The sequence below is a fragment of the Lissotriton vulgaris genome, chromosome 8 (assembly GCF_964263255.1).
Source record: "Lissotriton vulgaris chromosome 8, aLisVul1.2, whole genome shotgun sequence".
In the NCBI taxonomy this organism is placed as follows: Eukaryota; Metazoa; Chordata; class Amphibia; order Caudata; family Salamandridae; genus Lissotriton; species Lissotriton vulgaris.
Genome location: NC_141696.1, coordinates 234,537,103 through 234,552,352, shown reverse-complemented (window position 1 = coordinate 234,552,352; position 15,250 = coordinate 234,537,103). Strand labels below are relative to the sequence as shown.

Genomic DNA, 15,250 nt, shown 5'->3' with positions numbered 1-15,250 from the left:
TTATACTAGATGCTTATGCTTGTGAGGTCTATATTATTTCATATATCAGCAAATCGCAAAGAGGAATTAGCAAACTTATTGCACAAGCTGCTAAAGAAGTGAAAAACAATAGTAATGTCAAAGAACAACTTAAACACATAGGGAACAAATTCCTCAACTGCACAGAAATTAGTGCTCAAGAAGCAGCATATCTCATTCTTCAGATACCATAATGGAAAAGTTCACGGGCATTTGTATTTATTAATACTAGCCGTCCAGAAAAAAGAACTTATTTAATGCGCGATATGGAAACTATTAATTCGTTGCCAGAAAATTCTACTGACATTCAATGTGAAAATATTATTGCTAAGTACTGCAAGAGGCCCAAAACATTAGAAATGTGTACTTTAGCTGATTATGCTTCAAATTTTAACTCTGCCAGCAAAAAAAAATATACCAGAGAAATAAATGACTCTGAAGATTTACTTGCTGAAAGAAACTTTTACAGCTCAGATGAGGAAGAAATTGAAATAGAATGTACTGAGGAGGATGTAGGAATGCAGAATATAAATAGCAAGTATGCTTTAAGTAAGCGCAAACGGAGAAAAATTATACGCTTTTGCATATTTAACAAAGACAAGGAGCCTGAAGAATATTATAGAGAACTATTACTGTTGCACTATCCATGGAGAGAAGAACATAAAATTATCGTTAACAATGACACTTACTATGAAAGGTATTTACAAGTTAAAAAGGTTGTTGATTCACAAGTTAAAATATATAACCATAATCATGGGGAGGTTAGAAACATTACGAATCAAGAGTGGAATGAAAATATAATATCTCCTCCTCTATCACCTCTATTAATACCAACAGAAAATGTATGTGATGAAGGGAAGAATAAAGAAAATCAACATCTATATGATTTGTCATTAGATTTAGGAATTAGAACAATAACTGAAGAACCAAGCTTAACTAACTCCATTCTACCTGATGATAAATACCAAAAGATAATGCACAACTTAACTGCTCAACAACTCAATTTTGTTTACCATCACTTGAATTTGTTAAAAACTAAAAGTACTCCATGCTATACTTTCTGCACTGGAGGGGCTGGTGTTGGTAAAAGCTTTCTAATAACTGCACTACATCAAACATTCCTACGCTACTATAATACAAAGGCAGGTGAAAATCCAGATAATATACATGTCTTACTTACTGCTCCAACAGGCAAAGCAGCACATATTATTCAAGGGCAAACATTGCATAGTACTTTCAAAATTCCAGTCTCACAAAGTTTTAATTATAAACCACTAAGTCATGAAAATAGAACTTCTCTTCAAATGCAAATGATGCATGTTAAAGTTCTGATTATAGATGAAATTTCAATGGTGGGTCAAAATATGTTTAATTTTATACATAACAGACTACAAGAAATAAAGTCGTCAAATGAACCATTTGGAGGAATTTCAATTATAGCTATTGGTGACTTTTACCAATTGAAACCGGTTTGTGACAGATACATTTTTCAGGATTCTAATAATTTGTATGGCCCTTTAAGTATTAACTTATGGAAAGAACATTTTAAACTATTTGAATTAACGAAGATTATGCGTCAAAAAGAAGATCTACAATTTGCAGAACTACTAAACAGATTAAGAGAAGGGAAGCATACTAAAGAAGATATTCTACTAATTAAGCAAAGACAAATGCCACCTGATGAGAGTCTCTTAGAAACAATCCCATACATTATGTCTACTAATGTTGAAGTAAATGAAATTAACAGAATTGTTTTGGATAAACATAGCAAGGAATATCCAGTGTATATAACAGTAGCTAACGATACTGTGAGTTCAGATGTGTCAGAAAATGTTAAAAAAACTATACTAAAGCAATTGCCTAAGGATCCAACGAAAACTATGGGACTTGCTCATACATTACACATTGCTTTACAACTCCGTTATGATTTAACTTGCAATGTGGATGTAAATGATAGTTTAACGAATGGCGCAACTGGTATAGTCCAATTTGTTGACATTATTAACAATACTCCATTTCTAGTTTGGGTATCATTTGACAATATTAGTGTTGGGCAAAAAGCAAGGCAAGAATATACGCATTTATATCATGCCCAAATAGAAAAGTCATGGACACAATACATGCTATAGCTAGACATTTTCAATACACTAAGAAATTTATTACTGTTATACGCAAACAATTTCCTTTACGACAAGCATCAGCACGTACTATACATCGCACACAAGGGGACACTATAGAACTACTTTATATACACTTTAATAACAGCAAAATTCATCATTTACATTATGTTGCTATAAGCAGAGCTAAATGTATACAGAACATATACGTTCAAAATTTTGATGAAACTAACATTCTAATACACCCAAAAGTTAATGAGGAAATGGAAAGATTAAGGACCGAAATGCTACTTGAAATCACTATCCCACAATTAGATACATACAACGCACATTTCAATATTATAACACACAATATACGATCACTTCAGAAGCATTTCACATCAATGATAGCTGATAGTAACATGATGCAAGCAGACATTATTTGCTTAACTGAGATCAACACAACAAGGAACTCAACTGGAAATTATTTTAATGTAGAACAACATGATCATATTATATTTGATAAATTTCATACATACAACACTAACCATGGGATGATACTCTACTACAAGAAAGATCTTAGGATATTACCTATTTATGAAACACACCAAGGGATAGACATTTTACATTTTACATTACAGATTAATTCCACAGATTACCTTATTATTATAGTCTACAAACCACCACATAAACTTATTACAGATCTTTTAGAAATTATTACCAGTATCACTAATTTTTACCCAGAACACAAATTCATCATTATGGGAGATTTCAATGTGGATGTCTCTCAAAGCAATTCACAAACTAACAAACTAATTGGGTCCTTTGAGAGTAAGTTGCAAGGTACACAACTTATAGACACTTACACAACAGACTACCAATCTATCTTAGATCATATATATACCAATTACATACTTCAAAGTTATGGTACATTAGAATGCTATTACAGTGATCATAAAGCACTATGGATTTGTATTTAACATTGGTTGTAACCTATATTTCTATTTCAGATGTTGACTATTGAAGAAATCGCTAACATTACCACAAATGACAACAAACCGTATGAAAAACCCATCAGAGTTAATGTGATCAAGTGCTCAAGTAAAACAAATTACAAGAACGCCAAACAAGAAAATAAAGTTCTATTTCATTTGGCTCTGGCAGACAAAACTGGAACAATTAAAGCAACGTGCTACCAAGAAAGTTTATATCAGAAGACACAAAACACCTGTGGGCTACTCATACGCAATTTTATAATTAAAAACAACACAATTCTTATTACAAAGCAAAGCAAAGTTACAAAATTTCCTGCAATGCCTATAACTCAAGCGCTCATTCAAGAAGCTGAAAACATTTTGCAGCCTCCTGCACCATCTGCTTCTCCAATTAAAGAAATAAAGCGTGCAACTGTGAGAAGTCTTATGACAGTGTGTGGGACCATTTCAGAAGTAAGTTGAGGTGGTTTGTACTGTGTGTCTCGCTGCTTGAGTTGTCAGTTAGTGTGTGTGATGTTGTCTGTGCCATTGACAATATTTATTTGGCCTTTCTCAGTGTGCTTGTGTGTGTGTGTGTGTGTGTGTGTGTACTATTTGGTGCTTAGATGTTCTTTAATTTTGAGTGGGTGCAGTTGTGTGTGTGGTCTCTGTAACACATTAGATATGCTGTTATGTTTATAAGGGTTTCAATCAATCATAAATGATCTGTACAGCAGCCAAATAAGAACAATTAACACTGTGTAAATAGGTGTGCTAAATCTACACTGCATTTATAAAGGTTAAGTTGATAGGTTTATAAAGATGAGCGCCAAACTGAGACATCAAAGTTCAAGTTTTTTTAACATAATTGGGAACAACACCGTAAAATTGAAAAGAGCAATAGCCCTTAATCACTATGTCTTCAATGCTTGAACAATTATTACGTATGACTTCAGTGCTTTTAAATTTTTAACACAAATATTTTTTTTAGGAAGAGGAAAGTAAACTTGTGCTCATCAATGGACAAAATACGGCAATAAAATCTATTACGTTAAAAGATTCCACTGATGACATCAAAGTCACATTATGGAGAGAGGCTACTCTATTCTCAATAAACATTGGGGAATATGTGATGTTAACTCATGTCACAGTACATGAATTTAATGGACAGAAAATATTGAACACGACAAGGCACAGCAAATTAAAAGTAAGGAACACACGCTCTCTCACGCACCCCTTACTCTATCACTTCCACACACACACTCTCTCTTTAAAAAATACACTCTTTAACGATCCAACACACTATCTCTGTACCACACACTATCTCTATACAAGACTGTCTCTCTACAACACGCTCTCTCTACAGCACGCTCTCTCTACAGCCTCTCTCTACAACAGCCTCTCTCTACAACACGCTCTCTCTACAACACGCTCTCTCTACAGCCTCTCTCTACAACAGCCTCTCTCTACAACAGCCTCTCTCTACAACAGCCTCTCTCTACAACAGCCTCTCTCTACAACAGCGCCTCTCTCTACAACAGCGCCTCTCTCTACAACAGCGCCTCTCTCTACAACAGCCTCTCTCTACAACAGCCTCTCTCTACAATAGCCTCTCTCTACAACAGCCTCTCTCTACAACACGCTCTCGCTACAACACGCTCTCTCTACAACACGCTCTCTCTACAACACGCTCTCTCTACACCACGCTCTCTCTACAACACGCTCTCTCTACAACACTCGCTCTCTCTACAACACTCGCTCTCTACAACACTCGCTCTCTACAACACTCGCTCTCTACAACACTCTCTCTCTACAACACGCTCTCTCTACAACACGCTCTCTCTACAACACGCACACGCTCTCTCTACAACACTCTCTCTCTACAACACGCTCTCTCTACAACACAAACACGCTCTCTCTACAACACTCTCTCTCTACAACACTCTCTCTCTACAACACTCTCTCTCTACAACAGCCTCTCTCCACAACAGCCTCTCTCTACAACAGCCTCTCTCTACAACTGCCACTCTCTACAACTGTCTCTCTCTACAACACTCTCTCTACAACACTCTCTCTCTACAACAGCCTCTCTCTACAACAGCCTCTCTCTACAACAGCCTCTCTCTACAACAGCCTCTCTCGACAACAGCCTCTCTCTACAACAGCTTCTCTCTACAACAGCCTCTCTCTACAACAGCCTCGATCTACAACTGCCTCTCTCTACAACTGCCTCTCTCTACAACACTCTCTCTGACACACACTGTAACATTTATGTGGAAAAAAAATTAACTATGTCTTTATTTACTACAACAGGTAACACCACCACCACAAGAAAATATTGACGTCGAAATATATGGAGTGGAAAGCACAAACGGAGATTGGAGCACTATAACAACCAAAATAACCAACACAGATATTTACCAATCGATGGACGTACAAAATCAAACACTTATACAGTGGTTTATGTTGGACGAAGAGGTGGATGACATTGGTGAAGCACTAATTCATTATTTGCCTCAAATATGTGAGGTTATATTTTGTAATGGCAAAATTACTAAAATTGTTAAAGAAAAGTCTGAGGAAGATTTAAGTTTATAAGTAACAATCCTTACAAAAAAAATTTGTACAAAGTTCAATAAATAAATATTGTTTTGTGTTTACTGAAAATAAATATTCTAATTTGAACATATCCACTAGCATGGTCATTTTCGTTCGGGGTGGGTATATTTTTTTCAAAAAATGTTAAATGTACCACTACAACATACATAACAATAGCTGTTGCAGCTACATTTCGCAAACCACACTAACTATACAAGAGTGATGCTGTGTGGTTGCTCAATGGTACTGTGGGGGTGCAGAGTGATAATGTGGTGTTGCTGCGTGTTGCATTTGTGGGGCTCAGTGATGCAGTTGTTGTCAGAAGTGCTACTGTTGTGGTGCTGAGTTATGCTGTGGTGGTAATCAGTTAACACCAACACAGCACCACTCATCACCAGCGCAGCACAACTCAACACCACAACAGCATTACTCAGCACCACACTAACATCACTAGGCAACACACCAGCATCACTCTACACCACCACAACATCATCATTGAACAACAACACAATATCACTCTACAACGACACAGCAGCACTCATCACCACCACAGCACCACTCATCACCACAACACCATTACTCAGCAGACAAACGTCACACAAACAGAACATGTACGCTTTCACCAGGCACACACACCAACCGCTATCAATGCACGCTTTCACAAGGCATACACACACAAACAGCCATCAGTGCACGCTTTCAACAGTCACACACACCACCGGCCGTAAGTGCACGCTTTCACCACAGATTTTAACATAGCATACACAATTCCAGGTATAAAAGACTGCTATTTGGCTGTTGAGTACTGCAGTAGTGTGGATGAATGAGACTGTTGTTGTGCTAAATACGGCTGTGGTGGGGCAGAGTGATGCTGTGTTGTTGCTCAATGGTACTGTGGGGGTGCAGAGTGATAATGTGGTGTTGCTGCGTGTTGCATTGGTGGTGCTCAGTGATGCAGTTGTTGTCAGAAGTGCTACTGTTGTGCTGCTGAGTTATGCTGTGGTGGTAATCAGTTAACACCAACACAGCACCACTCATCAACAGCGCAGCACCACTCATCACCACAACAGCATTACTCAGCACCACACTAACATCACTCGGCAACACACCAGCATCACTCTACACCACCACAACAGCATCATTCAGCAACAACACACTATCACCCTACAACGACACAGCACCACTCATCACCACAACACCATTACTCAGCAGACAAATGTCACACAAACAGAACATGTACGCTTTCACCAGGCACACACTCCAACAGCTATCAATGCACGCTGTTACAAGGCATACACACACACCAACAGCCATCAGTGCATGCTTTCACCAGGCATACACACACACACACAGCATTAGTGCACGCTTTCACCACAGATTTTAACATAGCTTACACAATTCCAGCTATAAAAGCATGCTATTTTGCTGTTGAATACTGCTGTAGTGTGAATTAATGAGACTGTTGTTGTGCTAAATACGGCTGTGGTGGGGCAGAGTCATGCTGTGTTGTTGCTCAATGGTACTGTGGGGGTGCAGAGTGATCATGTGGTGTTGCTGCGTGTTGCATTGGTGGAGCTCAGTGATGCAGTTGTTGGAGCATTACTCAGCAGACAAACGTCACACAAACAATACATGTTTTCACCACCACAGCACAACTCATAACCACAACAGCATTACTCAGCAGACAAACATCACACAAACAGAACATGTACGCTTTCACCAGGCACACACACCAACAGCTATCAATGCACGCTTTCAATAGGCATACACCCACACTAACAGCCATCAGTCCACGCTTTCAACAGTCACACACACCACCGCCCGTAAGTGCACGCTTTCTACACATTTTTTAACGTAGCACACACAATTACAGCTATAAAAGCATGCTTTGGTGCTGTAGAGTACTGCAGTAGTATGTATGAATGAGACTGTTGGTGTGCTAAATACGGCTGTGGTGGTGCAGAGTGATGCTGTGTTGTTGCTCAATGGTACTGTGGGGGTGCAGAATGATAATGTGGTATTGCTGCGTGTTGCATTGGTGGAGCTCAGTGATGCCGTTGTTGGGAGAAGTGCTACTGTTGTGGTGCAGAGTTATGCTGTGGTGGTAATCATTGAACACCAACACAGCACCACTCATCACCAGCACAGCACCACTCATCACAACAACAGCATTACTGAGCACCACACTAACATCACTCAGCAACACACCAGCATCACTCTACACCACCACAACAGCATCATTCAGCAACAACACACTATGACTCTACAACGACACAGCAGCACTTATCACCACCACAGCACCAATCATCACCACAACAGCATTACTCAGCAGACAAACGTCACACAAACAGAACATGTACGCTTTCAACAGGCACACACACCAACAGCTATCAATGGAAGCTTTCACCAGGCGTACACACACACACCAACAGTCATCAGTGCATGCTTTCAACAGGCATACACACACACACACACAGACAGCAGTCCACGCTTTCAACAGGCATACACACCACCGGCCGTAAGTGCACGCTTTCACCACAGATTTTAACATAGCAGACACAATTACAGGTATAAAAGCATGCTATTTTGCAGTTCAGTACTGCGGTACTGTGGAAGAATGAGACTGTTGTTGTGCTAAATACGGCTGTGGTGGGGAACAGTGATGCTGTGTTGTTGCTCAATGGTACTGGGGGGTGCAGAGTGATCATGTGGTGTTGCTGCGTGTTGCATTGGTGGAGCTCAGTGATGCCATTGTTGGGAGAAGTGCTAATGTTGTGGTGCTGAGTTATGCTGTGGTGGTAATCATTGAACACCAACACAGCACCACTCATCACCAGCACAGCACCACTCATCACAACAACAGCATTACTAAGCACCACACTAACATCACTCAACAACACACCAGCTTCACTCTACACCACCACAACAGCATCATTCAGCAACAACACACTATCACTCTACAACGACACAGCAGCACTTATCACCACCACAGTGTGCTTAACACCCTTAGTCTACATTAGGTAGATGTTTAGTGCTGCTTAGCCCAGGAGTGGTGACTTCTTTAGTTGTATTTGTGCCTGGGAAGGGTACAGTACAAGGGTGGTGCAATACTGTGCAGTACATGTCTGGTTAGTACAACTGAGGTGTTTGTATTTCTTTTTTTTGATAACTCTTTTTATTCAACCCCGATCTGTGACTGGGGGTGAGTGTCTGAAAAGTTTCAGCACTCGGTCCATCATCTCCTTGTGTTTGCTTTGTTCGCCCTAAGTTGGCAGGGTATGTCCAGACTTGGGTCCCTTGCTCACTTTGCTACTGGATTCAAGCCTGCCTGGCTGATGATGGGATTTACCCAGAAACCGGTCCCAGGATGCTTGTTTTCGGTTCAGGGAAGACTTGGCTTGGCAGTTCGGCTGGACTGTTCCCATGAGGCACAGGGTCAAGACTGATTTGCAGATAGCTGGGTCTGAACTGAGGTGGTGAAGTGAGCTAAGGAATGATGATGGATTCAACCCAGATCGGTGATTGGGGGTGAGGGTCTGAAAAGTTTCAGCGCTCTGTCCATCATCTCCTTGTGTTAACTATTTTTATTGACATTTCAATGAAAAATATTCAAAAACTGCCCACAGACTTTCCCATCAGTTTTATTAGCATGTCAATATCCACTATCCTCAACATCCCTTTCTCCCCTCCCCTGACACAGTTGGCATTGTTTTTTGATACGGAGTGTAACCCTGAGCATAGTTTACGTAGTAGCGCTACCCGATGTGCTCTTCAAACTACGCGAGCTACGCGAGCTGCGTAGTAGGGTAGGGAAAATGCTTATACGCACTGTGCAATCATTGCAAATGGCATCTTGCACAGTACAAGTGGTCGTTTTCTGACGCTCGAGTAGATTTGTACTAGAGTGACAGCTTGCTCAACACGGACTGGTAGTTTCTCATCGCGAGCGGTCGCGAGCATACGTGACCACTCACAATGAAGAAACCTGACCTCCCCGCGTTGAGAATCTCGACGGGAGTTTTATCTTCCACGCTCGCGATCGGCAACTTGATGTTGCTGATCGCGAACGAAGAAAAAGTCTCGCTGGGATGTTGATTTTGCTCGCTCGCGGTCGCCAACTTGACGTTGAGGACCACGAGCAAGCTAAAAATGTCTGCTACAGTACTCGTTTTTGCACTGTGCTATGTGCAATTTGTGTAACGCTTAGTACCGCAAACTCCTCAGGCTCCACGAGCATAGCATAGTCCTACACCCAGGGTTAACAGAGTTCCCAGCTGGTCTCTCCTCAAAATCGTTGGGGGTGAAATAGTTATAAATATATTGCCCCTATACTCACTCCTGTGCCTCCAAATTTTCACCCACTTTTGGTGGCAGCTATGGCCCTTATACATCACTCTCACGGCCAACATACACCAGTCCAAGTCTTTCTTCCATTTGTGGTGCCTGTTTCACCGCCCCTCACCCCCCTGTCCCCCCCTTCCACCCCCCTTCCACAATTTAGCAATATTCTGTTTGGCCTCTGCCAATCACAGGATTATTCATGTTTGCTACATTTTTTTCAGAAGTGTTTCACTTCAAATATTTGGCAAGCACCCTCTTGCTGAGACAATCATAGTGGCGCCGCACACCTCACCCATACATGTCACAGCTGTCTCCAAAAACCGTTGTAGGACCGGGCATTCCCACACAATATGATAGAAGGTGTATTTGTGTCCACATCCACAACACTCATCCGTAGCCCTACCCATCTTGGCCATGGTATTTTGAGCATAATAGCAAAGGTGAAGCATCTAAAGCTGAACTAAGTGGAAACCCGCCCAAATGGCGCCTCTTTCAGGGATGTCAGGGCCTTCATCCAGTCATCATCCTCCCGGCCTGCTAAGTCCCGAACTCACCACTCCCTCAGACTCAGCAGTGTATCAGGTGTGTTAAGCAATTGTTTGTACATCAGGGCGATAGCTTTCTGGGGCATATATACATCCAGCATTCTGTCCTCTAGGAGCGAAGTCTCAGGGAGTTTCTCTCCCTTTGGCAACACTGCCCTAAGTGCATGGCGTACCAGTGGCGTAATGAAACCTAAGGGGGCCCCCTGCAAATTTCACAGAGAGGGCCCCCCACGCCCTGGACCCAATCAGGAGATTTAAGGACAGGGACCTCACTGCTCCTACACAGGGCAGGAGGGGGCACCCTGCAGCCCGGGGCCCTCCGCACCATGGGAGCTGCGGGGCTACTGTTACACTACTACCTACACACCAAGGATTTTAGTGGCTTGTTGGAAAGGTGATGTTGTAACCATGTAGTACATGGAATAGGGTACCTGCTGCCATAGATGATAATGATATTGTAAGTCAATTTCGGCCTCATTCCGCTATATGATCATGGAACTCCTCAGTGAGTTGCAATAGCCTTATAATGTATTGCAGGGCTATTTTATCTCATAATGTACAGCCACCAGTTTAACTATGCAAAAGAAACATTTGATGGATGGAATGCTGGAAAATGCAAACTGTCCCCAACCTTCACAAGGATCTGGGTTTAATCCATCATTCTTTTGCTCACCTCACCACCCCAGTTTGGACCCTGCCATATGCAAATCAGTCTTGACCCTGTTCCTTGTGGGAACAGTCCAGCCCGAACTGCCAAGCCAGGTCCTCCCTGGACTGGAAACATGCATCCCGGGACTGGTTTCAGGGCATCACCCTTCATCAGCCAGGCTAGCTTGAATCCAGTGGTGTAGTGAGCACGGGACCCACGTCTGGGCATACCCTTCCCACTTAGGGTGACATATGCAAAAGAAACAATTGATGGACGGAATGCTGGACAATGCATACCTTCACCCCCAGTCACAAGGATCTGGGTTTAATCCATCATTATTTTGCACACTACACCACCCCAGTTTGGACCCTGCGTGCTCTCCATGCCACTGGAGTCAAGCTATCCTGGCTGATGAGGGCTGAAAGCCCGAAACCGGTCCTAGAATGCTTGTTTCCAGTCCAAGGAGGACCTAGCCTGGCAGTTCGGGCTGGACTGTTCCGATTGGACGCAGGATCAAGACTGATTTGCATCTGGCTGGGTCCAAACTGGAATGGCATGGTGAGCAAAAAAGATGGATTTAGGCCCAGGTCTCTGTATTGGGGTGAATGTATGACCTTCTTCTGCATTCTGTCCATCAATGTTTCTTTTTTAATAAATAACCTATAACATACCACAATACTACACTAACAGTCCCTTTTGCAACCCCCCTCAGGCCCCAAAAGCTTTGAATAGTTTATATTTCTGAGACACCTTTGTGTAGCCTACAATAGTCCCCTCAGGCACAATTTCATGCCATTAGTATGAGCATATTGCCCACATTTCACTGGGCTGCAGAGTCCAGCATAAGATAAGTAGGCACCAAATGATGGATTTATGCCCAGATCTCTGTACTGGGGTGAATGTATAACATTGTTCTGCATTCTGTCCATCAATTGTTCTTTCTGTACCAGTTTAACTATGGCCGAATGTATGCCCCCCTACAATTTGCTTCTAAGGACCCTACAGATAGTTCCACTAGTGATATTCTAGACAATGCATACAATAAAAAACGCATCTAGAACATAGTGCAGATGTCTGGGATAGTTCACTCGGGCATGGGTAATTGCTGATTTGGATAATACATTTAAAATACTTGTAATTGAATTACCTTTTCAATTTACCTGCTTGGATTGAAATATATTACGTCCACACAGCCAAGCTGTACCTCACTAATGAGACCCAGCAAGGCTGAAACTGGTCTAGGATTTCATAGGTTCCCATTCAGAACTGAAGTGGTTCTGGCAATTTGTGGTGGTCTGTTCCCTTTGGAGCAAGACAAATTTTTATTTGCATTATGTATGTGTCTGTCTGGAGTGACACAGTAAACAAATAAACGATGGTCTAGAATCTAGCTCAGAGTAAGTACCATTGGATGAGATTTTTTCAAACGTTCCACCCATCACATTTTAGGGCTCGCGTCCTGCGTTGCACTGCGCAGCAGTGCTCGTGCAGGCGAGAGCCCTTTTGTCCGGGGTTTCAAAATGGACCCTGGAATCACACACATGTGCTTTTCCTTTTGGGTTCCGTTATTGGGCTTTGAGTGCGTGTTTTTTTTAAACAGAGCACGCAATAGGCCAAAGGCGGGAGGAATCCTCCGCCCATGTCCTATTGGTGTCTGTTGCGTGCACCAAAGCCCATATGTTTTCTATTATCGTGCCCAGACACGGGCGCAATAATTGAGAAAAACATAATGCTCGCTGTGGCGCGCGCGCACTACTCGCTGGCTTTTTTTTGTTTTGGTTTTCCTCTTGTGGGAAGTTAAATCGCTCTCACAGTTGTTTCACAGGACTTCGCAATCATACCTAGCAACAGATCTTGAACTGGAAACCATTGCTGTGCGTCATTCTAGCTTCCTGTCCGATGAGGCCAGCAATTATGATTATGGTTTCTATTCAAATCTTTGTTATTACTTTATCTTTCTTAATCTGCATGCATTACAATCCATTTTCATGGGGATAGAACAAAGAACTCCTGCTCGACTTACAAAATACATGAATCTGAAAAGGTTCACGCTGTCTTTGGCCAGGTCTAAAAAAACAATGAGTTTGTTGAATGCATATTTGCTTTTTTTTGCTGCATTTTCTATCTACCCTGCTGTCTGTACAAGTTTGGCAAACATCCAGGGGTCTGTTTTTCAAGGAAGCAAATGCTTTAAGCTGTGGTTTGTTTAGTCTGGACTTGGAATCAATTAAAACCTGTCTTGTTCCTTGAGCGCTGACTATAGAATTTTATAATCCCGTGCACGTTATGGATACAGGAACTCAGCCTCAAACTGTTTTTATCTCTTCTTGTAAAAGTACTTTCTAAAATAAGGAAAGAAGGCCATGATCTTGTGCTGCATTGTGGGAAAGGAGCAGCGTGCTCCCATAATGGAGCAAGTGGGCTGGTCCCAGCGACCGATGCCTGCAGCAGGGTTAAATAGCCCTCGCATCTTTTCCTAAGCATTAGGTACCAGTAACATTCAATACTCTTCTGCAATTACACTTCCCCTGTGACTGCGGCCGTAGATTGGCTACGAGGCGGTCTCACGCTTACCTTGGTGGCTCGAGGAAGTCAGCGATTGGACTGAAATACCTCCTAATGGAGCAGGGTAAAACAACAAATACATTTGGCAATCTGCACTCTCGCGACCTTGTGCCCGTGAAGGCTTGTTCTCATTGCCCTCGCCCCCCCTGTCATAATATTGTGCTCCTACTTCAGTCCTCACATTTTATCAGGCTTCTTTCTTGCTATTACGTGACACGTCCTATGTTTACGCTTCTATCCCTGCCTGTCCCCTGCTGACTGCCTGTACCCCTACATCCATGCGTCCACGCGCCTTTCCTATGAACCTGTTCACATGCTTCTTCCCGTTGTTTCCCTCCACTCACCTTTCTCCTGCATGGTCCTTCTACCAATTTACGTCTTCCTCCCCCTGCTTTATGTTAATCATTCCATTGCTTATTCCCACCTATTGTTTCCTTACTCCTCACTGCCTTACACCCACCACATACTCCTCTTGACTACATACTCCTTTTGGGTCTTCCCTCCCTCTATCTAACTTCTTCACTCTGCCTACAACTGCTCTACTTTCCTACTGCCCTCCTACCATGCTCCCCTTAATGTGCCCCTCAGTCTTAAAATGGCATCCTCTGCTCCCCGCCCTCCTCCTGCACCCTTCTACTCTAGGCCTAACCCTGCCCCTCACACCTTCCCCCTGCCCAACCTCTATTCTGCCCACCCCTGCAGCCTGGTTATGCCGCTGCCACCTCCTTACTGCCCCAGTTTTATTCTGCACACTCCTGCAGCACTCTCCTCGTCCCATGCCACCTTCCTTCTAACCCATCTCTATTCTGCCCACTCCTGCAGCAGGTGCATGGCCCTTCCACCTTCCGCCTGGCCCTGCTCGTTCTGCCCACTCCAGCAGCATGGGCATGGCCCTTCCACCTTCCGCCTGGCCCTGCTCTGTTCTGCCCACTCCTGCAGCATGGTCATGGCCCTTCCACCTTCCTCCTGGCCCTGCTCTGTTCTGCCCACTCCTGCAGCATGGACATGGCCTTTCCCCTTCCTACTCCCTGGCCTCGTCCCTTTGTACTCTATGCTTGCCTTTTCTGCTCCCTTACTTCGGTCTATTCCCCTTTTCTCCGGCCACCTTCCCCTTCTACATCTTTCGTAGGGACGTAACGTAAAATGAATGGGGCGGGGGCAGCAACAGATGCTCGATTCAACTTATTCACATGTTTCCTCACTGCCCACGAGCTCCACCTAAGGCTAAGGCTATTCTGCTTCCTTTGAACCTTCATGTAAGTGTCAGTTGTGGGAAGAGACATCTCCCCTCCTCATCTCCTCAGTCGTGCACCGCCGCCTCGCCCCAGTTCGCCTGCACATCCAATCCCATTTTAGATAACAATCAGTCCAAGAGAGTGCTATGGTGCTCGGCCCCAGGTGGCCCTGTGCCAGGTGGTCGGGAAAGCCTGGATGACTCCTGCCCTTCCTTGATCCAGTAGAGGA

General features: G+C 43.1%; 1 protein-coding gene across 1 annotated transcript; it reads left to right on the top strand.

The window, feature by feature from the left end:
- The first annotated feature begins 3,405 nt into the window (after window positions 1-3,405).
- On the top strand, window positions 3,406-5,686 carry LOC147696923 (uncharacterized). The gene is made up of 3 exons (XM_086933258.1): window positions 3,406-3,562; window positions 4,080-4,295; window positions 5,402-5,686. Exons 1-3 carry the CDS (start codon window positions 3,428-3,430, stop codon window positions 5,684-5,686), a joined length of 636 nt encoding a protein of 211 aa, XP_086789384.1. The 5' UTR covers window positions 3,406-3,427.
- The last annotated feature ends 9,564 nt before the right edge of the window (window positions 5,687-15,250 follow it).

What these genes read in the sequence shown, in the direction of transcription:
- LOC147696923 (XM_086933258.1), top strand. Translation starts at nt 3,428, where the DNA reads ATGCCTATAACTCAAGCGCTCATTCAAGAAGCTGAAAACATTTTGCAG. An exon ending in TGTGTGGGACCATTTCAGAA is followed by an intron (nt 3,563 to 4,079) that starts GTAAGTTGAGGT and finishes TATTTTTTTTAG; the next exon opens with GAAGAGGAAAGTAAACTTGT. An exon ending in CAAGGCACAGCAAATTAAAA is followed by an intron (nt 4,296 to 5,401) that starts GTAAGGAACACA and finishes TTACTACAACAG; the next exon opens with GTAACACCACCACCACAAGA.